This window comes from Teleopsis dalmanni, chromosome 2 (assembly GCF_002237135.1).
Source record: "Teleopsis dalmanni isolate 2A chromosome 2, ASM223713v2, whole genome shotgun sequence".
Classification (NCBI taxonomy): domain Eukaryota; kingdom Metazoa; phylum Arthropoda; class Insecta; order Diptera; family Diopsidae; genus Teleopsis; species Teleopsis dalmanni.
Genome location: NC_051847.1, coordinates 157,871,845 through 157,893,134, shown reverse-complemented (window position 1 = coordinate 157,893,134; position 21,290 = coordinate 157,871,845). Strand labels below are relative to the sequence as shown.

Genomic DNA, 21,290 nt, shown 5'->3' with positions numbered 1-21,290 from the left:
AACCTTTAACACTTGGTTAAAATTAATGGACAGTACTTTGTTCATAATTGAATTCCTTAGTAGTTTTATACTTTTTAATTAGCATATATAACTTATTCACTCTTAACTTTCGTTTTTATCTAACAAATCATTAAGTTTTCATAGGTGCGAACTCGCCTTAATGCCTTTATCATACTATACCGTTCTTTATGGCACTAATTAAAACTTTAGTCCTGTCATTCCATAAATATGGTACATTCTTAACGGAAGTAATGGTTATGAATAATAGAATACTACAATAAAAATTTTATGTAATTTTTTTTGGATATACATATATCCAAATCGTATGATCTTTCAAAATATTTTCTGGATTTAATTGTTCGTATGCTGCAAATACAAACGATTAAACTTAAACCCTGCCGAATAATTTCGCAGAATATATATATTTCTACATAAAGAATTATCAATACAAAGCATAGTTATATCATTTCGATTGATCGTGTTCTGTCTACTGTAAATGATATAAGCTTGCAGAATATATACAAGATAATTCTCCATCAAAAAATATCAATACACAGCATAGTTATATAACAATTACCAAAAACAATTACAAAGACTCCTGTGTCCATTGGAATGTCTACTGTCTACTGTAAATGATATAGGCTTGCAGAATATATACAAGATAATTCTCCATCAAAAAATATCAATACACAGCACAGTTATATAACAATTACGCATAACAATTACAAAGACTCCTGTGTCCATTGGAATGTCATAATTTTCGTATAATGTGTTTGTTTAGTAACCTTATTCATTTTATTTCTTTACGATTTGGCAAATCAGAGAAGATTGTCTTCTCTGACAAATGGGCACGTTCGCGCCTAATTTTTTTTTTATATCCATGAAATATATATTCCTTTTTGAAACTCGTAAGGTACCAGCTCCTTTTTAAAAGTATTGCATAGTTCTTTTCGAAATGTTCCATTGAATAGCATATTGTCTTTCATTGTAGTGCAGATTACATTGAATTTTAGTCAGCACTCCGAGGCACTTCTGACACAAATGCAGTTTTTTCCCACCACTACAGCATTTAGTAATAGTGCCAGTTTTGTTTTAACGTGTTATGCTTCAAGAACCGAACGATGGCTCTAATATTAGTAACTTATAGAGAGATTTCGAAAACACAACAAAAATATTTTTTATTTTACTTTAATTAAATGAATTTTTGGCTATCCAGGCAGCTGCTTCGAGTATTGCCAGCTTGTGGTTTTCCGCGTTTGATTTCCATCACAAACAAAATTCGTTCTAAAAAATTGAGACGTAAACGCGTCCACAGACTTGGATATAATAAAATCAGCTATGATTAAGAAAAATATTAGACGTTATGCTGCCACCAGTTCAATGTTATAGCAGTTTGATGTTGGTTAAACTTCCACTTGGCCACTCTGTTTCATATATGTATATGTATTATATTTATAGCATCATTTATTTTTTACGTCATGCTCTATTACTAGCCTTCTAATAGTAATCTATTTATTTATTTGTAAATTTGACCAACCTATTACTAAACTGCAATACCATAAAAATATTTTAGTAAAATACACACGTTTTACATACACAAGATAACACTCAATGGATCTACTGAGCTCATTTAAATTCAATCAATACTTAGTTTTTGCAAAAACTTGTGCAACTAAAATTCCATTACTAAAAGATTTTCCGGCTATTAAAGTCACAAATATAATAGATTATATGAAAAATAATATTATACAAAGAAAAAAAAACAAAAACAAAAAAAAAAAAGAATGCACTTCCCAAGGGACTCATAATTTTCTGTTGTGATTAGATCGATATAAATGTCGTCTTCTAGTGTAAAATTCCTGAAAGCCAGGACAAGCAAAATATAATGTTTTTTTAGGGTGAAAGACCATTTTTTTTTTTTGCAGTCTTGTGTCCTTTTAGTGTTCGATGTGTTATGTGATGTCATGCTAACATGACTTATAAAAACTTGGAGAAGCGTGAAAACATTTTAACGCATGTTTTACGCCAATGTTAAATGCCTTATTAATGAGTTCAAAGTTGCGATGTAAAGGAAGGAAATACAATATATTTGGTTTTAACCCTTTAAATCAAAAATCACAGCCAATTGTCAAATAATTTCATAGTAGATTACAAATTTGTTACCCTTTTTTATAGTTTTTTACGCAATATAGGCTGTCATAATAATAGAGCTTATTATATTCAATTTGAAATGAATATTGGTTATTATAATCAATGATATGTTTAACTCCTCCACACACTAAGTAAACAATAGGTTTAAATAATATTGATTTATTTCTTTGGATTATGAAATCTATTGTTTATCATTTAAATATATTTAATTTTGTTGTTGTAACCCGATGGAACCTGTTTGTGAAGTCCTTTTAAGAGGCGTCCAAGGGCACTTGGTCGTCGTTGACACCGAGGCTCTGGGATGTAGACCCAGCCATTCTTGGGACAATTCAATTTTGTATTATACTTTGTTGTTGTTGTTGTTGTTTTTGTAGCTCACATATATGTGCTTGTTTAATTGATGTTGATATATATTGTTAGTAGTGATAATGGATTACGGGGTAGGTAGGATACCGGAACCAGTCATTGAGTTCAATGACCAAGTGGCCTTTAGCACTTTAAAAGGGACACTTTGTAGTCGATTATATTGATGTATTAAATCAATTTGTTGTTATTTATATATAGGAAAATATGTAAAAGATATATATAAATCTTAATATATACATAATTTGTAATAATATATGTATATAAGTATTTATGTTAATATATGTAGAAAAATATTTATATAGAAAAATATATATATAGAAAAATATATATATATAGAAAAAAATATATATATAGAAAAATATATATATAGAAAAATATATATATAGAAAAATATATATGTAGAAAAATGTATACAGTCAAAATTCCATAACTCGAATTATCATTTTGCAAAGAAAAAATTTCGACTTATGGAGACTTCGAGTTAAAGAATTTTTTTGTAATTATATGTAATTTGCTTTCTAAACCCTGTTGCACTCTAGTTAGTTCGAGTTATAGAAAATTCGAGTTGTAGAAGTTCGAATTATGTAAATTTGACTGTATATAGAAAAATATGTATATTAATAAATATATGTAAATATATAAATATTTACACGTATATGTATATGATGTATATGTATATGATGTATATGTATATGATGTATATGTATATGATGTATATGTATGTGATGTATGTATGTGACATCATATAGATGTATATGTATATGAATATGTATATGTATATATAGATATAGATGTATATGTAGATGCTTATGCATATATATATGTATATACATATGTAGTTGTATATAAATACAAATTTTTCATAAACAATGGTGTTGTAAAGTAATAATATTCTTTTTGTTTTGATAGATGTTAATTTGTCTTTGAAAACTAACGATCAAATAGCTATAAATACTTCGTCCAGTTCAAAACCTCAACAGCAACTTATACTTTGCTGTCCAGACTGCGATGAAAGTAAGTCTTAGCTTTTGTTTAAAAAAAAACAGATTTATTAACTATTTTTTTTAATTAATAATAATTTCTTTTTTTTTCGTTTAATGTAGCTTCAGATAATCATAATGCCAATCATCAATGCCAAAATACACAAACAACTCAAACAATGCATTTGACAATGCCCTCACCTGAACAAACCGAACCGGATTCTACGTCTAATACTCTGCGACAATATCGTAAACGTCGTGCATCTGTGAAGTATTATATCAATGATGATATTTATGCTTCTTCACATGCTGTTAATTCGCCATCTCCATCTGCACCCACCACATCAACAAATTCACCACCGACCTCTTCGGCGAAAAAAGAACAAATGCAAAAAGAACGCATTGTGCGCGGTAGTAATAATTGTATCTACTGCGATGAGCGATTTACTAATGATATAGCGCTGCGAAAACACCATCAACTAGCGCATAGTAATCAGTCTGTATTGCCGCCCATGTGCTCTACATCCAAGCGAGGTTTTCGCATGCGAAACGCTCTACAACGTCATACGGAGAGTCATGACAGTGAAGGGCGTCCGTATGAATGTAATCTCTGCTTAGTAAGTTTTCCACGTCGTTCACAACTAACGCTGCACAAATTAACCGTGCATTTCTTGCAGAAACCTCACGTGTGTAATGAGTGCGGCAAGCAATTCGCCACTGAAAGTGCGCTTAAAACGCACACTAAATTCCATGGAGGTAAGTTTTCAATGGTTTCTTGGTTGTTGGGTTTTAAGTATTGCATTCGTCTCGATTATATTTTTTCCTTTTATTAAATTTTTTTTTTTTGGATTTTAATATAATTACTACTTATTAGTTTGTTTGCATGGTATTGACTTTCTTTTTGTTATTTTTAACTACACATAATATAGTAACGTAGTGTAATCGTAAGTGTAATGAAAGAAATTTGTGTAATAATTGTCACTTGAACCGTTTAACATAATTGTCAGTTAATGTGTGTTGAGGTAGGTTTTGGTAAATGTGTTTGGAGGTCATTACAAAACTCGACTAAATAATCGATAGCGAAATGTGTGAACTAGTGAAATAGTGAATATTAAAATACAATTATATCTACAATAACCATTCATCAAATCACTACAATTACAATTTAATCATAGTTGTCTATAAGTGACCGCCCAAAATTACTGGAATTACTAGTGACAGTATTGAATAACTCTAAAAGCTTTTGGAGTAATTATTAATTTTCCACAAAAAAAAAATTAATCAATATATTTGTATCGTTACCGACGCTTTTTTAGTAATTACAACCACTACTGTCTAAAAATTAATGTTTCAATCTAGAATAATATTTACTTATGCTTAGTAGTGGCAATACAAAACAATATTTTACACTTAGTTCGGATCCACTGGATTCGGAACAATATTTTAGAATATTAATTATTGTATTAATTATACTTCACTAACTGACATTGTCATAGTGAAGGCAAATGAATTACTGATTGAATTAATAATAATATAGGACATAAATTAACATTCTACGAGGGCTGTTCAAAAAGATTTGCATCCATCATACATAGAAAATAATGTCTTTAAATTTTTTGTTGTCTATTTTTTGATATAATCTCTTCTGAACTCGACACACTCTTTTTTTGAACTTTTACCCTTTGAGCCAAACTTTCAACTTCAAAAACAAGAAATAATTACTGAGGGTTAAATCTGGTTAGAAAAAAAAGGGATGACCAAACAATACAAAAGGCAAATCGTGAACTTGAAATATGGCAAATGCTATATGTTTTCACATTTTATTAACAGCTACGAATCTGTCTAAGTCTAAGAAGGCCTTGACATTAGAAATGCTGAAATCTTTATTCGAATTCTGTCGACCTAAATGGGTATGACCTAAATCAACCTTAATAGCAAAATGAAAATTTTTTGACAGCTAGAATTACAAACAAAACTCTTGTGTAAATCTAATGGACTATAATACCGTTTGAAGCGCATTTTTGTGTACGTCGTAAGATTTTGATCGTCCAGAACAGTCTAACTAAGCGAAATTTTACGATATATTTTAAAGACAGCTATATAAACTTTTTTATTGCATATAATGGTAAAGAGTTCCAGTTGACTTTACTTAATTTGGATTAAATTTTTTTCTTTTTTTATATATATTTTTTGTGTATTTTATTTAAACAAAATGTAGAGTTTAAATGAACAACAACAAGAGGTTTTTTAATTAATATTACAAGTAAGTTTACTTATCTAAGATGAGCATATAGATCTGAGCTAGTCATCTCCTTGCTGGTTAAAACACCTCAAAAGGTCATTTACAAATGACCTATTATTTTCTACATTCAATTCAATTAACTACATTGAATTGCTCTTTATTTTCACAATATTTTCAAGTTGGTGCATAATAGAAATTATTTGAAATGATTTTTCCAATAAAAACAACCGATATATAGATTTAAATTATTTAAAATAATTTAGAACAGTAACACTCATTAATGAGATTATTGTCTTGGGTACTTAAAAACTATAATAATGCTAATAAGTAATATTGATATTCATTATAAGTAATGAAAAAATAATGTTGATTATGATTGATCGAATGGCGTAAATAAAGTGATAAAGAAATAAACTATTTGATACATAAATAACTTCAACATTAATGTAGGATCACAGAGTAGTTAATAGGTTGTTATAAGATTATATATATTATATAAAAAATACTGACTTTTAATTAGAAGTAATTAATAGTAATAATTAATAAATATAAACATTAAAAAAATGTTTGTTAAGTAAGTAGTAATGATAATATTGATAATCAAATGCAAATGAGTTGTAAATAAATAACAAAAAAATTATAATTACTATTTAATTAAAATAGCAAACATTTAAAAATGAAGGAATTAATTAAAATTACTACTATAATTATTAAAGTAGAGTTAATACCACAATGGATATTTTTATTAATCTAAAAATAAATTAAATGCAGTTACTAGAATGAAAAAAGTAATGAATACAAAGTACAATTTAATTAATTAAAAATAAATGAAAAAAAAATTAATTACTATTTATTAAAAATTATGTTATTTACTATTAATGAAATTTAAATAAAAATAAAAATTAATTGTTTACGATGGTGAACATGAACGCAGTTTTTTAAAAATATAAAAAAACTATTAATTTTAGCTATTTCATTTCGTACAAACAAAAAGTAATAATCTATTTTATTAATTATATGGATCTTACGCGTTATCGTATCAATATAATTAAATTATATATAAAAACGAAAAATAAAAATCACTGAACAATAAAAATATTTTTCAAATTATAATAAACAATCGGATTAGATAATTCCATCAATTAAATAATAATAATTGTAATAAAAAATTAACAAAGAAACATTATTTAAAAAAAATATTTTTAAACAAATTAAATTAACTAAAATAAAATTAAATTAAATTAATTATTAGCTTCATTACAGTATCATATAGAGGTTATGCTAGTGAAGTTTAGAAAAGTAGTCTACGAAATTGCACCAAATCTTAGCAGTGTAAGCACTGACAATTTAAAAAAAACTTTAACATTATTTATTAATATAATTAAAGTTTAATTTTAATTGCTTTATTATATTTTCATTTAAGCATTCAATTCTTAATTTAACTTATATATATATATATTATAAAAGGAGCACCAGCTAAGGTGATCCAGCAATAAAAACACGAAGAACAAGAAGAAAATACGACGAAAAAAACATATTGGTGAATAAATATACCATTGCGCTTAAAAATTTAGAAGAAAACTTCTGTAAATATTGTTAGTGTTAAAAGAAAATCTTTTAAATTTTGATGGATAATTCTTTCAGTTTTATTAATATAGTTAACAATTTAAAACTTCTCTTATTTCCTATAATCAAAGAAACTTAAAAATAAATGCCGTTTGCCGTTTTTGATTAAAAACATCTATATCTTCCTATGTGATCCCTAGACTCATAACTAATATCTTAAATATATTTATTTTCTATACTAATTGAATTAGAGGAGTGTTTCTATTTATTTTTTCTTAATGATTTCAAATAATAAAAGTCAAACACTGAAAATAATCTTCGATTCTTTAAAACTACAAATTGATATACCAGTTTAGAATGAAGGTATCGCTTTGAAACTTAATTCTAAAATCATAATGGGTTCACTTCTTAGAGAGACGGGTTGTTACATTTATATACTTATTTATGTTGAGTGATATTTTTACATTTCTAAAATTTTCTATTCTAACACCTGAAATTATTAGATATTATTGCTCATAACTTTTTCTGATTCAGAAGATTTAGTTTAAAATAAATTTTTGATGAATAATATTTTTAATCTAAAATAGAACATATATTTAGATTTTTTTTTATTAGTTTCTAAAGAGAAAATTATATGATCTTTACATGTTTATGAGTTTTTTTATTTGTTTCATAAGTTTATAGTTTATTTAGGTGTTTATTTCCCAAGTTTATTTTTATAGTCACCTTTTTTAGTATAGATATTTAGTATCGCTCTGTTGTCATTATAACTTAATTTATTTTAAGCTGTGTTAAATTGTTTTATTAACCATGAAAATTGTATTGTTTATTTTTAAGCTTTCTTGAGAACCAAAATTGAACCACCTACACAACAATTATTATTCATAAAATGAATTTAAATAAAAATAGTCGCGTGTTCATCAAAATGCATAAACACTCCATCCGAATCGATACTTGAGACAGAAACAAATGATCTCTTGCTAATGACGTGCACCCAATCCATATATAATTACAACCGATCTATATACAAAACATTGTATGTTCCTTAACTCACAACACAATGGAAGACGACATCTTTTCACTAAATAAGCTACACAACAATTTTATTTCATAATCCCACAATAATTCAATTTTTAATTAAATAATTATAGCGGATCACTCTAACCACTTAATTTAATTAAATTTCTTTTCCCTTGGTTTGCGATTGGTGTTTCTTCTATGTGTTTGCATTGTATTGAAATTTCAATTTAATACTCGTACATATTCATTGGAAAATATATAAAAAAAATTCTCTTTAAAATTACAGAAAAAAGTAAAGAATGCGAAATTTGTAATCGAAAATTTTTTCGATTAAGAGATTTTCGGATTCATCGACGCATTCATACTGGGGAACGGTTTTATAAATGCGCACTTTGTCCAAGTTCATTCCTTCACTATACGCGATTAAGTGGTAAATCTAAAGATTTAGTTTTTAAGTTTTAACACACTTTTAAAAGTCAAGTCTTCATTTGTGAGTGTTTATAATTTAAAAAAAAAATAAAAATAAAAAATATTTGACAATTTTACTTAAATACAAATCACTTCTATCTAAAATAGAAACTATCCAAACAATAGGCTATATTTCAAGGAAAAATAACACTAATAAAATCTCTCCATACACATACGGAGAAAAAGACAGCCTTCTAAAGATAATATTACTTAGTGAAAGAAGTTGGAGGGAATTGATTTATTAAAAGTTTTAAATAAAGTTAGTAGCTCAGTAAAGATTGATGAAAGCTTAATAACTTAACAGACTTGAGACCTAATGAATCTTATACTTTTCCTTAGGTACATTTTGATTAATTAAAGGATTAACAACATTATTGATTATTTATTTTAATAACATATTAAATAATTTCATATCTAAATTTTTTAAGTATATTTACCTATGATCTTTATGGAAATCTTTTTAAACAATGATATGTAGTTCTATAGCATAATAGAAATTATTAAGTATATATTATTACCTTATTTATTCATTAATTGTAGTTAAAATAATATTTTAGATATAAGTGATGGGTACAAAATCAAAAACAGAGTTATGAATCTTAAAATATTTGATGAAATTAACCAAATAGGATCATTAGATTAATGATATTGGCAATTTAAGGTATTTAAATTGAAATATCTACACTATGAAATGCTTTATAAATAACATAGTCAGGAATTTTAATTTTTATTGATAATATTCCTATATTATAATGTAATCTTAGATATAAAATATACATATAAAATTAAATTATAACAATTATTACAATACCACAATTATTAAAAAGTATTAATAAATTATTTATTAAAATGACAGTTCAAATAGATTTAAATCTATATATGTCCACCAAGTAAACTACTGGCTATATATGTGTGGACTGACAATTCAAGGTAACTTGTATTTTGAGTAATTTCCTAGGAAACTACTTATAACTTAATTTGTCTTATTTAAAGAATAACGATAAAATGTTAAGTATATCTTTGTAAATATGAAGAGATAGCCTCAGGAGAGAGAACAAAAAATTGACTTTTATTTTCAATTTTTAATGCTAACCTCCATAATTTATTTTTAATTTGATTAAGAATAAAGCTTCGTCGTATTAGTGAATGTAAATAAGTTTTATAATTTAGTAATAAAAGAGGCCTCGCAATTCTGATGTCGCCGACATCCAGCATTCCACCACTGAATATATATATATTACACTATAATACTATAATACATAAAATAAAAATTTAATACAAATTAATGAATTGGTCTAATTTTGATATATGTGGAAATAAATATCAGAATGGACTATTCTGTACAAGTGTTTCTGAAAATTAACGTATTAGTTTAATTTTGATAAACATAAGTACAAATAAATATCAGAATGGTCTATTCGGCACAAGTGTTCTATTCTAACTACTTGGGGCCATAGTTCTAACCTTTATTAATAGTTCTGTTATCATTTTTTATTTGAAAACGTTTTATTTAAAGCATTAACTCAGTTAATTATTTTGTTATCTGAAATTAAAATAAAAACTTAATAATGCATCTAAAACTTGTCTTGTGTTATATACCCGTATAAACTGAGAAAACTCATTTTATTTATTAGACAAGGCTTTACCATAAAATGTTAGGTGAAGTCCATTGTAAATTTATATCACATGGGTAACATCATACATTTGCTGTTTTTAATTTGTAGCAAATAATATATATTTATTGTGCATAGATAGCTATGTATAATTAAGTTACTTTAACTTGAGAATATTCTATTTCTCTGCTGTGAAGATGGTTGAAGCAAAGTGTTTTGTTACCAGATGCCAATTGCGGTTTGCTTCAGTTGTTTTATTAATTAGATTTTTTTAATTTTCTTTTAAACTTGCATTGAAGAGGAAATGCCCGCAGTTTGCATACGAAAAAGGTGCGTCCAGCGTCACCTACTCTCTATAGAGCCATGCTACAAAACAGTCGGCTTGTAATTTATTGCTTCATGCGCACGATGAAGCCAAGTATAGTATAGTCAAGCATAACGTTAGTGTACTGACCATCTTGTTCACGTCTCCGTTACCCATCGTTCTTGTCAAATACTTCACGTTTATTGTCTGGCCTGCCTGGGCTGTCATCTGCAAAGTAAGTTCTTGTGACATTCTCAACTGCTGCTATGTTTTGTTTAACTCTTTAAAAAGAATGTCGATTGACATTGAATTGTATTATTTGTACATTAAATGAAATATTATTGAATATTTGGTAAATTAAAATTTTTAAAAACACTTTTTTTTTTAAATTAATAAATAATTAACTTTTGATTTTACACAAAGTTTAGATAAAATTTTTTCTTTTTGGTTTTATTTTTGGTCAAATAATTAAAAGCTAAAAATATAGATAAATGATTGATCTTTACATTTGTTAGTAAATTTTTATTACACCTTTATACAATGCATCTTACCATCTTACCACACCTTTGTTGCACCCTTGCATCTAACATTTACGAAGGCGTCTGTCTGATCGTTTCGTCATTGTATGCATTTCATTCAAATGATTTGATTTAACACAGATGGTAATTTCACTACTCCTACTTGTTTTGGACAGTACAAACAAACCTTGTTCTTACTTAAATCTTCTTTTAATATTTTTACGACTTTGTTGGATAAATTGACCTTAATAAATGCAAATTGTTAAAAAAAGATTTGTATCTATATGGCATCATAACTGCACCTTGTTGTTAGCCAGTTAGTTTACAGCAATCTGTTCTGTAGTTCTGTAGCAACTGAATCATCGAATACACTATCACTGAACATACTAAGAATGCAAGAATGCATGTTAACTTCCCAAAAAAAGGTATTTTATTGTTAGCAAGTCATCAGGCAATAAGTGTCCCCTGACATGTCTTGAGGAAGGACAACTTCTCTTCTGTTTATCAACTATATGGATTTATCTTAAGATCAAATTCAATTGTTGTTTTGTTAAGCTTGTCTTAGCTCTGATGGGCAAATATTCAGCAATAAATCGTGTTTGCCATTGAAATTGAAATTGTTAATATATGAAATCAAATCAAAATACTTTTCGCTATGTCCTTCAGTAAATTGATTTATATAAATTAAAAAAAAAAGACTTCTCTGAGAGACTGCACATTTTTTATTTTTGTAGTAATCAATAGTTTAATAAACTCAATTTTAAATTTATTAATAAATTTAAATACATAAATTTATATTTTATTATTTATAATTTTTTTAATTTGAAACAGATTTATTTTTTTTTGTTCAATATAAGCTTAAATCCAAATTTTTTTATATAACAAATATTATTTAATAATATGAATTTAATTTTAAATTTATTTCTAAATTTTAATGTATGCATTTAATATATTATTTTAATAATATTTAATTAATTTATTTTTTTTTTATAATAATTGGCAACAAATTTATTTTATTTTATTCAATATAATCTAAACTTAAAGTTTTTTATTTAGTAACAAATATTATTCAATAATATGAATTTAATTTTAATTCTATTATTATATTTACATATACAAATTTAATTTATTATTTTAATAATATTTAATTAAATTACTTTTTTTTACAATAATTTGAAACAAATTTATTTTATCTTTTATTTTTTATTTAGTAACAAATATTATTCAATAATATGAATTTATTTTAATTCTCTTATTATACTTAAATATGTAAATTTATATTTTTTTTAAAATAATTTGCAACAAATTTATTTTATTTTAAATAACTTAATTTTAATATAAAAATAGAAATTATTTCTATAAATCAAGATTTAAATTTTTTATTAAATATAATTTTTTAAATAATTTTAATTAATAAAATGTGTCCTTTTTTCTTATTTCCAGCTCACATTAAAACTCATGCTCCACTTGGTATGTACATGGAAGAGACTGGACCAATTTTAAATGACGTACAACAAAAAGAACACATACAACAACAGACACAGTTTGTGTCCACAGCCACAGTAACAAATACAACAAATGAAGCTGAAGTTCAAATTCAAACACAACACCAACAGCACCTTCCCCAAATTATGGAGACAACTGTAACTCCAATACCACCCTATACATCCTAGTATTTTTACGTGATCTATAAATAGACAAAATCATAATCTTTCGCAAATTTTAAAATTAAATTTCAATGCAAACAAAGTTTTTAAAATTAGATATTACAATTACAATTGTAAAATCATGTAAAAACACATTTTAATTTTCTGTACAAATCAATTTAAATTTACCGCAACTAAAACTAACTAATATATATTACTAATATTAGAAATATTTATTAAAATAAAAAAATGTGTTTTTTTTTGTGTTTTAGTTTAATTATATTTTTAAATATTTTGTAGTTATAAGTTAAACATTTGTAAAGGTAGTAAATTTATATAAGATACAGAGTATATATACGACATAAGAATAAGTAAGAATAATACGTTGAACGAAGACTTTAATAATATTTTTAATTAAAAATAAATAGATTAACTAATTATCTAGTGCTTCAGTTTCAGTCTCTTTGAATTTATTTATATTTAAAAAATTCGTTTAGCAAATAAATAAATAAATAAAACAACTCACACTACATGTAATATAAAGAATTCCAAAATTTTGTATTGATTTAAATCAATCTAAGAAAGATATACTCTATTTCCAGTTGCAATGCGAGACAAATACAAAAATCCATCAATCATCTAATATTTATATTTAATATTTATTTTTCTTTTGACATATTACTATATATATAAATATATAAAGCGAATATATTTTTAGACTTAAGAAATTCTTACTATTAAATATTTAAATATCTCATATTTCGGATTGTTAATTATAAAATATATGTTTATAAATATATATGTTTACATATATATTTTGAAGAAGCTTTTAAAGTTTCTATATACATTTATACATTAAGACCGAAAAGTTTTCGGAAATTCTCATTTAAAATTCGCGCGCTGTATATTTTTCGATATTTTAAGTTTATGTAGTTTGGCAGCAATTAAGGACAATTACTATGCCAAAAATGAGCGCGATCTGTCAGACAGTTCGTTTACGGCAGCTGTTGAAACCAGTTCACCTCAGTAGTGCGTTGCGAAAAAAACAATGGAAAAAAATATTGAACAAAGAGTTTGCATCAAATTTTGTGTTTCGAACGAAATTTCGTGTGCAGAATCGTTGCGAATGCTACAAAAGGCTTATGGGGAATCAGTTTTATCGAAAACTCAAGTTTATGAGTGGTACAAGGCCTTTCAGGACGGTCGTACGCCGGTCGAAGACATTTCGCAACGCACTACTGAGGTGAACTGGTTTCAACAGCTGCCGTAAACGAACTGTCTGACAGATCGCGCTCATTTTTGGCATAGTAATTAATGACAGTGCTGCCAAACTACATAAACTTAAAATATCGAAAAATATACAGCGCGCGAATTTTAAATGAGAATTTCCGAAAACTTTTCAGTCTTAATGTAGCTACTTAAATCTCTAAATTGTAATTTATATAGTTTTGTCTGATCAAACTCTCTCCAAAATCAAAATGTAATTATTTTAGGAATATGCATGTTACAAATTCTTTAATACCAATTATATTAATTTAAGTATCTAAAATCAAAAGGCACAATACTGAACTGTGTAACTCAGTAAAATGAAAGCAATAATACAAAAATTATATTATTGTTTGCAAGAAATTGTGAAAAAAAATTTTTTTTTAAAAATGTTTAATTTTAATAATTATAATCTCATTATATTGAAATTTGAAAAGAGATATTAAAATAAAGCAGTTTCAATTAAAATAGTTTGTAAACAAAATATATGAATTATATTGTTGTTTTTTTTCTTTTAGTTTTCCATAAGGATAGTTCTATCCAGAATAGATACCCATTTGAGTGTTATGATTTCTATTTGACAAATTTTTTTGTAGAAACACAAAGTATCAAATGGCAAGTACAAAAAATTTGCATATCTACAATCAACAGATGTACTTGTAACAATAAAACAGGCGACCTGATGTAAAGAAGTTTATCGAGTGTAAAGGAATGAAAGAGTGTAAAAAAAGAAGGCACGTAATTCAACTGAGCCTTAATTCTACCTACAGAGTCATTATTACTTTAGATACAAAACTGAAATACAGCTGGTTTCGATGTGGTTATTGTGGCTAGTAAATCGATGAAACGGATGAATAACTTTGAATTGCGTCAAGAATACAATATTTACCTTAATGGATTCTATTGTAGAAAGCTATTAACTGTTGAATATGTCATTGTATCCTTATGGAATTTTTAAGTAGATGAGCTTATACAATACAGTATAACAATCATTTCAGATTAATAAGTATTTTAGTACGGGCTTAAAAAATTTGCATTTGATAAAGAGCTACAAACACAGCTAGTAACTGTTGTCCATGTAGCTATATAAACAATAAACGAGACAACTTTTAGCTCCAGAGATATCAGACGAAAACCTGCTGTGAACCTCGTAATGAGATAAATATGCTCTCGAAGAAGATATTGTCTATATTCGACCTTACGTATGTTGTATCTATTGCGGTAAGGATCGATATATTGACGATACGTGGAAAAGTGTCAACGTAATTAAAGTGAAAAAAATGCTATACTCATTGTGGCTCCACTTAGGTGTCTAGCTATATGGCACAAAAACAGAAATCAACTTGATTTGATTGCACTACTTTATTAAGAGTAAGTTGGTTTCCGTATGGGGATGGTTAAAAGGAACAAAAATTCTTACTCTATGTTAGACCTTACTGATACTATCTCCATTGTGGTGAAGGTCGATATATTCAAGAAAAGCTCGACCTATTGTTATGTTTATTTATATGGAACAAAAAAATTGTTGACAGTAGCTGATTTTAATCCTGTATTAGAAACATTTTTGTTTCACTCATTTCATTTTTTTTACAGTGGTGGAAAGCATCGAAAGCCACAGTGTGAGACTTGAACCCACTAATACTACTTCTTAGGAATAAGGTACTGTTTTACATCATTACTACTGTTGGTACTACTGTTACCAAGCTCGTTACTAAAATTCGTAACTACCATCAGAATTTATTTGTGAAAAAATTAATTTTATTCTTCAATATTACGTCAACGGCAACACAAGCCTTCTAACGCTTCTCCAAGATGCATAAAATTTAAGGTTTCGGGAATTAAACACACTGCACTAATATATTTCAACGTTATCAATTGTTGAATTTAGCATTGAATTGTTATTGATGTTACAAGTTTAACCACAATATGTACGTTTGGCATCTGAACCATGATTTACTTAGGATGAAAAAAATAGGTAATTACACTACCAACTGCATCGCAAGAGAGCATTTACTTCACGCCACCGACTGCATCGTTTCTGATCAAGAAAGTCAACATATCACTACTAGAGGTCAAGAAATACACTATCGTCGGCATCACTAGTGGTCAACAAATTAAATACCTGACCACGCTTATTGTCATCCAATACCTATTAAAATTTATAAATTAATTTCAAACAAATTTACCAACAATTTTTGTTTATATGGAGTATGCAAAAAGTTTTTTAAAATACAATCATTTAAATAAAGCAACATTTGATAAAGTTGTATTCCATCTAGAGTATAAAAAAGTTCGGCGTTTTAAATATTAGTTTCTAATCGTAGTACCAATCCAAAAACAGCAAAGCAAAAGACATAACAAGTAAGAAGAATAAGGAGCCAACACGTAAGCCCGCATTTCGTTGTATCGCCTGCTTGATCTGTTCGTTAGCGTCTTTGACATTCTCTGTAGTACCAATAACAGCATTGGTAATACGTTCTATATTGTGCTGTTGTAAGGATACCTAGACGATAAACATATGTATTAATAGCGAACAATTTCTATAAGCAACTAATAATTAATGACTTACTTTTTCAGTGAAAATATCCTGCAATTGTGCAATATCGACGACATTTTTCTCTATTTGTTCAACTTCTTCCGCAACACCCTGAAGTTCATGATACAACTGCATATTTTCCTGCTCAAATACTTGCACGTCTTCTGGGCTCAGTTCTTTAGCAGCATTTTCTTCTTCCTCGTCAACTAATTGTTGCGATTTTTGAATATCCTCATCTAAAGCTACTTTTTTAGCACTTGTATTAAGTGTTACACTGCTAGTGGAATCATTGGAATCAGTAGCTGTGGCTTGTGTTGCAGGAAATTGCACATTATTTTCGTCATCGCTATCCCAATTAGGTTCAAAGTCCCAATTATCCTCATCACTCGAAATTACTGCTGCGGCGTTACTTGATTTTATATTTTCCTTTTTGCTTTTACTTTCACCTGAAGGACGTACTGGAATTTTGTTTTTATCAGCAGCCAGTTTTAAAAGGCGGTACGTTTCCAGCTCGTGCTGCACGCGGTACTTCTTTTGCTCCAAATATATTTGCTGTACGTTCCTCAAGTATTCTTCTAGCAACTCTAACACTGCTTCAATGTGAATATTTTCCTGGTGCTTTCGCTTCGCACCTTTCCAGTCGGAACGCATTTTTGCCAGATGTTGGGTATAATACGTTACAAATTTCTCTGACTCACGATCAATCAAATCCCTTTGCTCGTCACTCATATGTGTTGCACTTTTTAAATGCTGCCCGATTCTCATGTAAGCAGATCGATTTTCTAAAAGAACGTTTTTTAATGTGGTTACTTTGTTGCAAACATCTTTGGCTTGCCTGGTGAATTCATCGCGTGGAGCTGACGTCGCCGTTTTTTTCGGTAAAATGCGATTTTTATCCAATTCACCTTTAAGATGAACTTTTACTGCCATAACACCAGCCTTGAATCTTTGGGTTATATCCATATTTAATTTTGTTTACTCAAAGTGTACTTTAATAACAACTTTGCAAAAAAAAACATTTATCGGCACTTTATTGACACATCATTACAAATTTAAAACCAGCTGTTCATGAGTGTTGAACAACGGAGAAAATAAAAACATCATCAATGTATTTGCTTTGTTGACAGTTTGACAGCGGTTGGAAATTCGCAAATAAGTGATTAGTTTCTTGAAGCTTCATATTTCCATTAACAATTTTTATATTATATTACCGACATAAGCAGTAGTCAGTCATATCACAACTATGCAAAATTAAGATAAAAAAAATTATTAAAACCTCAATAACAGTGCTGAATAACAAATCAGTGAATTTCATGGTATGTCATGCATATCGAACCACATCACATATGGTAGAACAAGAAAATGTGGCAAGATATGACCAGGCTCGACTGGACATGGATTGATGGAAAACAAAAAAAAAATTTATGCTCTGTGAAGATATGGACTAATAAGCTGTAACGAATACACACATGTCGATTCCTATCATATAGCAAGATATGATTAGTTTTTACGTGATATAGACATATATTAACAATTAACAATGCTTAATATACGGTTTATAGAAACGTGGGATAACAACCTAGATGGTATATTACTTACCATCTATGTTAAAATAGCAAGGCAAACCATTCATCACGAGATATGGACATCGATATTATGTTTTCAGGATATTAATGTGAAAAAAATTATGTTCATTTAAACAGAATTGGGTCATTACAATATTACCATAATCTGGAACAATATAATTAAGCCATAGAACTGTTGCTGTTAAGTATACTGCAAAAATTCAATTAAACTTAAAAAGATATTGTGTAGGTATAACAATACAAAAATATAATTTGTTTTGAATATTTTGCAAAAAAAAACATATATGTACCTGTCATAAAATATGTTCGCTACATACTATTCTGAATTTTCATTCAAATTTAACTATTGTGAATAAACTTTTATGCTACACTGTAAAACTGTCAAATTACGCGCGTTATTTTGTTCTGCAGTTCATGATTGTTTATAACTTTATATGATTAAATTTTAATAAATATATAATGCAAGCTTTCTTAAAAACTGGTAAAACAACAGACAAATCTCAACAGAGCACGTCCAGTGGTGCGCATACAGGTGAACGCCGTAAGCCACCAGCACCATGGGTTGAAAAATAGTAAGAAATGCATTATTAATACATTATATTTGATTTCCTATTTAAAGTTAAATAAAATTAAGTTTAAGTAGTGATTACACTTTAGCTAAAATTTACATTTTTTCGCCATTTTAGCCGCCCGAAAAGCGTTGATGATGTGGTGGAACAGTCTGAAGTAGTAGCCGTGCTACGCAAGTGCGTTGAGGGCTCAGACTTGCCAAACATGCTTTTATACGGCCCACCAGGTACAGGTAAGACCAGTACAATACTTGCTGCTGCCAGACAAATATTTGGAGACCTATATCGTGAACGTATACTTGAGCTGAATGCCTCTGACGAACGCGGCATTAACGTTGTGCGTACTAAAATTAAGAACTTTGCGCAATTAACAGCTAGTAGCACTCGACCGGATGGACGTCCATGTCCACCTTTTAAAATTATAATACTGGATGAAGCAGATTCAATGACACATGCTGCACAGGCGGCTCTACGTCGTACCATGGAAAAAGAAAGCCGCAGCACACGTTTTTGTCTAGTGTGCAACTATGTATCACGTATAATTGAACCCATAACCTCACGTTGCACCAAATTTCGCTTCAAGTCATTGGGAGCAGAGCAGATTACAGCACGCTTGCGGCATATATGTGAGATAGAAGGCGTTCAAATTGAAGATAGTGCTTATAATTCAATTGTTGATATATCTGGTGGTGATATGCGTAGAGCCATCACTACTTTACAGTCATGCTACCGTCTGAAGGGGGCGTCCAAACCAATATCTACAGAGGACTTGCTTGAAATGTCTGGCATTATACCAGAAAAGTATCTCGTAGACTACTTAGAGGTATGTCGTTCTGGCAATTACGGGAAGCTGGAGGACTTTGTACGTGAAATTGGCTTTGAAGCTTACAGTATTGGTCAAATGCTGGAGCAATTTAATGAGTACGTCTTACGATGTCCAACTTTAACAAACATGCAAAAGGCTTTGATTTGCGATAAACTCGGTGTAAGTTAACTTTAAAAACAATGCCAAGTCACCTTTTAATTTTATATACATTTTTTTACAGGAAAGCTCTTTTCGTCTACAAGATGGCGGTTCAGAATATTTGCAAATTATGGACCTTGGCTGTTCTATTATATTAGCACTTAAGGAAAAGTAACTTGAAATATTTGTTTTTATGTTTATTACATGTTTTTAATATATAATCTTTTAAAATTAAATGAATTCTTATAAATACTTAAAATGTAATCATTAAAGACTTGGTGAAATGAATTATGTTATAAATGGAAAAAGTTTTATTATGGGACCATTTCAAACTCATCTTCTTCACGCTCACGCTTTAAAGGCCCACCGCTGGCCAAGCCACCAATTGTTACCACAGCCGAAGCGCTAGTTGCGGCATCATCAATTTCCATCTTCACTTCAGGTTCAACCTTAAGTTCTTCCTTTTTCTCAATTGGCACACCAGTCTTAGATGTAGTTGTGAACTTAATTACTGGCTTTGGTATTGTAACTACTTGCGTTTTTGGTGGTGCCATAGGTTGGCGTTTTAAACCACCACCGGCACCGGAACCTGAAGCTTTTATTTGTGTTTTAATAGTTGAACGTCCTTCTAATGCAGATTTAGTCATTTTCTTAGGAACACAAGCAGCGCGTACTTTATAGTTACAACCAGACAAACAGTAGCGGTCGGGGGGTAAGCGCAAACCGCAATGTGGCTTAACAGGTGGCAAAGGCATTGAATTGCGAGCTTCAGCTAATTTAGCTAAAATCTAAATAAAAAATATGTAAGTAATGCGTCATCAAATTGTAGATACAAAAATAACTTACATGTCTGGGTGGAGGACTTGTGAATGATTTGTCATTAACCATTTCAACTGCCAAGTTAACATCATCCAAATCAATTGTCTTCTTACGTGCATGATTGGCAAAAGCTTTTGCATCGTCCAGAATGCAAGTAACGTAACCTGTCAAAATTGCGTCTTTTAAGTGCATAACCAGTATCAATAATAATACTTACGATAAGTAAATTCCAACAACTGATTTATGACCCGCGGCTCGTAGTCCTGTATACCGACTTCTTTTAACATAGACATTATTACCTGAGCATCTTTCGGAACATGTTTTACTTGGGTATTTTTTACTCTTTCTACTCCCTTTTCTTTTTCAGCCATATTGGTCAATATCTTCACAACAAACAACTCTTCAAGCTAACGATTGTATACCGACTGTGAAGTGCATGTATATGAAATACAATTCGTAAATCAAGGATTGACAACTGTCAAATGTTAGTGTTGCGAAATATTATAATGTATATTCAACTACAGTTTGACTAGATACGACAGTTTCTTCAAGTAAAAGTGTTGCGCAAAAAATGTTTAATAAATAAAATTTTAAAAAAATGCTTTTATTCTACTCAGACAGAACAAGTAAGCATAAATTTGATTGTTATTTTGCATGTTCTTCTCGTTTCGATGAA

General features: G+C 28.6%; 4 protein-coding genes across 7 annotated transcripts in view; 2 read left to right on the top strand and 2 right to left on the bottom strand.

The window, feature by feature from the left end:
- The window catches only part of LOC119684113 (serine-rich adhesin for platelets), a 123,626-nt gene extending 110,628 nt beyond the window's left edge, over positions 1-12,998 (top strand). The window contains exons 3-6 of one of the 4 annotated variants that reach the window (XM_038098067.1): positions 3,427-3,531; positions 3,621-4,114; positions 4,175-4,253; positions 12,672-12,998. In XM_038098067.1, the coding sequence (XP_037953995.1) occupies positions 3,427-3,531; positions 3,621-4,114; positions 4,175-4,253; positions 12,672-12,901 (908 nt within the window). In that variant the 3' untranslated portion in view covers positions 12,902-12,998. Of the gene's footprint in view, positions 1-3,426; positions 3,532-3,620; positions 4,254-12,671 lie in introns of all 4 variants that reach the window. The other 3 variants (XM_038098066.1, XM_038098068.1, XM_038098069.1) reach the window with 3 other exon arrangements.
- Positions 12,999-16,335: 3,337 nt separating this feature from the next.
- Positions 16,336-17,753, bottom strand: LOC119684097 (syntaxin-18). Its single transcript, XM_038098046.1, has 2 exons — positions 16,710-17,753; positions 16,336-16,643 (listed from the first exon to the last, which is right to left on the bottom strand). Exons 1-2 carry the CDS (start codon positions 17,637-17,639, stop codon positions 16,455-16,457), a joined length of 1,119 nt encoding a protein of 372 aa, XP_037953974.1. The 5' UTR covers positions 17,640-17,753; the 3' UTR covers positions 16,336-16,454.
- An 875-nt stretch (positions 17,754-18,628) lies between these two features.
- Positions 18,629-20,031, top strand: LOC119681175 (replication factor C subunit 4). Its single transcript, XM_038094287.1, has 3 exons — positions 18,629-18,834; positions 18,949-19,816; positions 19,878-20,031. The coding sequence occupies exons 1-3, from the start codon at positions 18,722-18,724 to the stop codon at positions 19,968-19,970; spliced, it is 1,074 nt and encodes a 357-aa protein (XP_037950215.1). The 5' UTR covers positions 18,629-18,721; the 3' UTR covers positions 19,971-20,031.
- A 38-nt stretch (positions 20,032-20,069) lies between these two features.
- Positions 20,070-21,075, bottom strand: LOC119681176 (transcription initiation factor TFIID subunit 9). Its single transcript, XM_038094288.1, has 3 exons — positions 20,832-21,075; positions 20,642-20,778; positions 20,070-20,583 (listed from the first exon to the last, which is right to left on the bottom strand). Exons 1-3 carry the CDS (start codon positions 20,983-20,985, stop codon positions 20,110-20,112), a joined length of 765 nt encoding a protein of 254 aa, XP_037950216.1. The 5' UTR covers positions 20,986-21,075; the 3' UTR covers positions 20,070-20,109.
- Positions 21,076-21,290: the final 215 nt, after the last annotated feature.

What these genes read in the sequence shown, in the direction of transcription:
- LOC119684097 (XM_038098046.1), bottom strand. Translation starts at nt 17,639, where the DNA reads ATGGATATAACCCAAAGATTCAAGGCTGGTGTTATGGCAGTAAAAGTT. An exon ending in AGGATATTTTCACTGAAAAA is followed by an intron (nt 16,644 to 16,709) that starts GTAAGTCATTAA and finishes TTTATCGTCTAG; the next exon opens with GTATCCTTACAACAGCACAA.
- LOC119681175 (XM_038094287.1), top strand. Translation starts at nt 18,722, where the DNA reads ATGCAAGCTTTCTTAAAAACTGGTAAAACAACAGACAAATCTCAACAG. An exon ending in GCACCATGGGTTGAAAAATA is followed by an intron (nt 18,835 to 18,948) that starts GTAAGAAATGCA and finishes TCGCCATTTTAG; the next exon opens with CCGCCCGAAAAGCGTTGATG. An exon ending in TGATTTGCGATAAACTCGGT is followed by an intron (nt 19,817 to 19,877) that starts GTAAGTTAACTT and finishes ATTTTTTTACAG; the next exon opens with GAAAGCTCTTTTCGTCTACA.
- LOC119681176 (XM_038094288.1), bottom strand. Translation starts at nt 20,985, where the DNA reads ATGGCTGAAAAAGAAAAGGGAGTAGAAAGAGTAAAAAATACCCAAGTA. An exon ending in GTTGTTGGAATTTACTTATC is followed by an intron (nt 20,779 to 20,831) that starts GTAAGTATTATT and finishes CAATTTTGACAG; the next exon opens with GTTACGTTACTTGCATTCTG. An exon ending in CAAGTCCTCCACCCAGACAT is followed by an intron (nt 20,584 to 20,641) that starts GTAAGTTATTTT and finishes TTTTTTATTTAG; the next exon opens with ATTTTAGCTAAATTAGCTGA.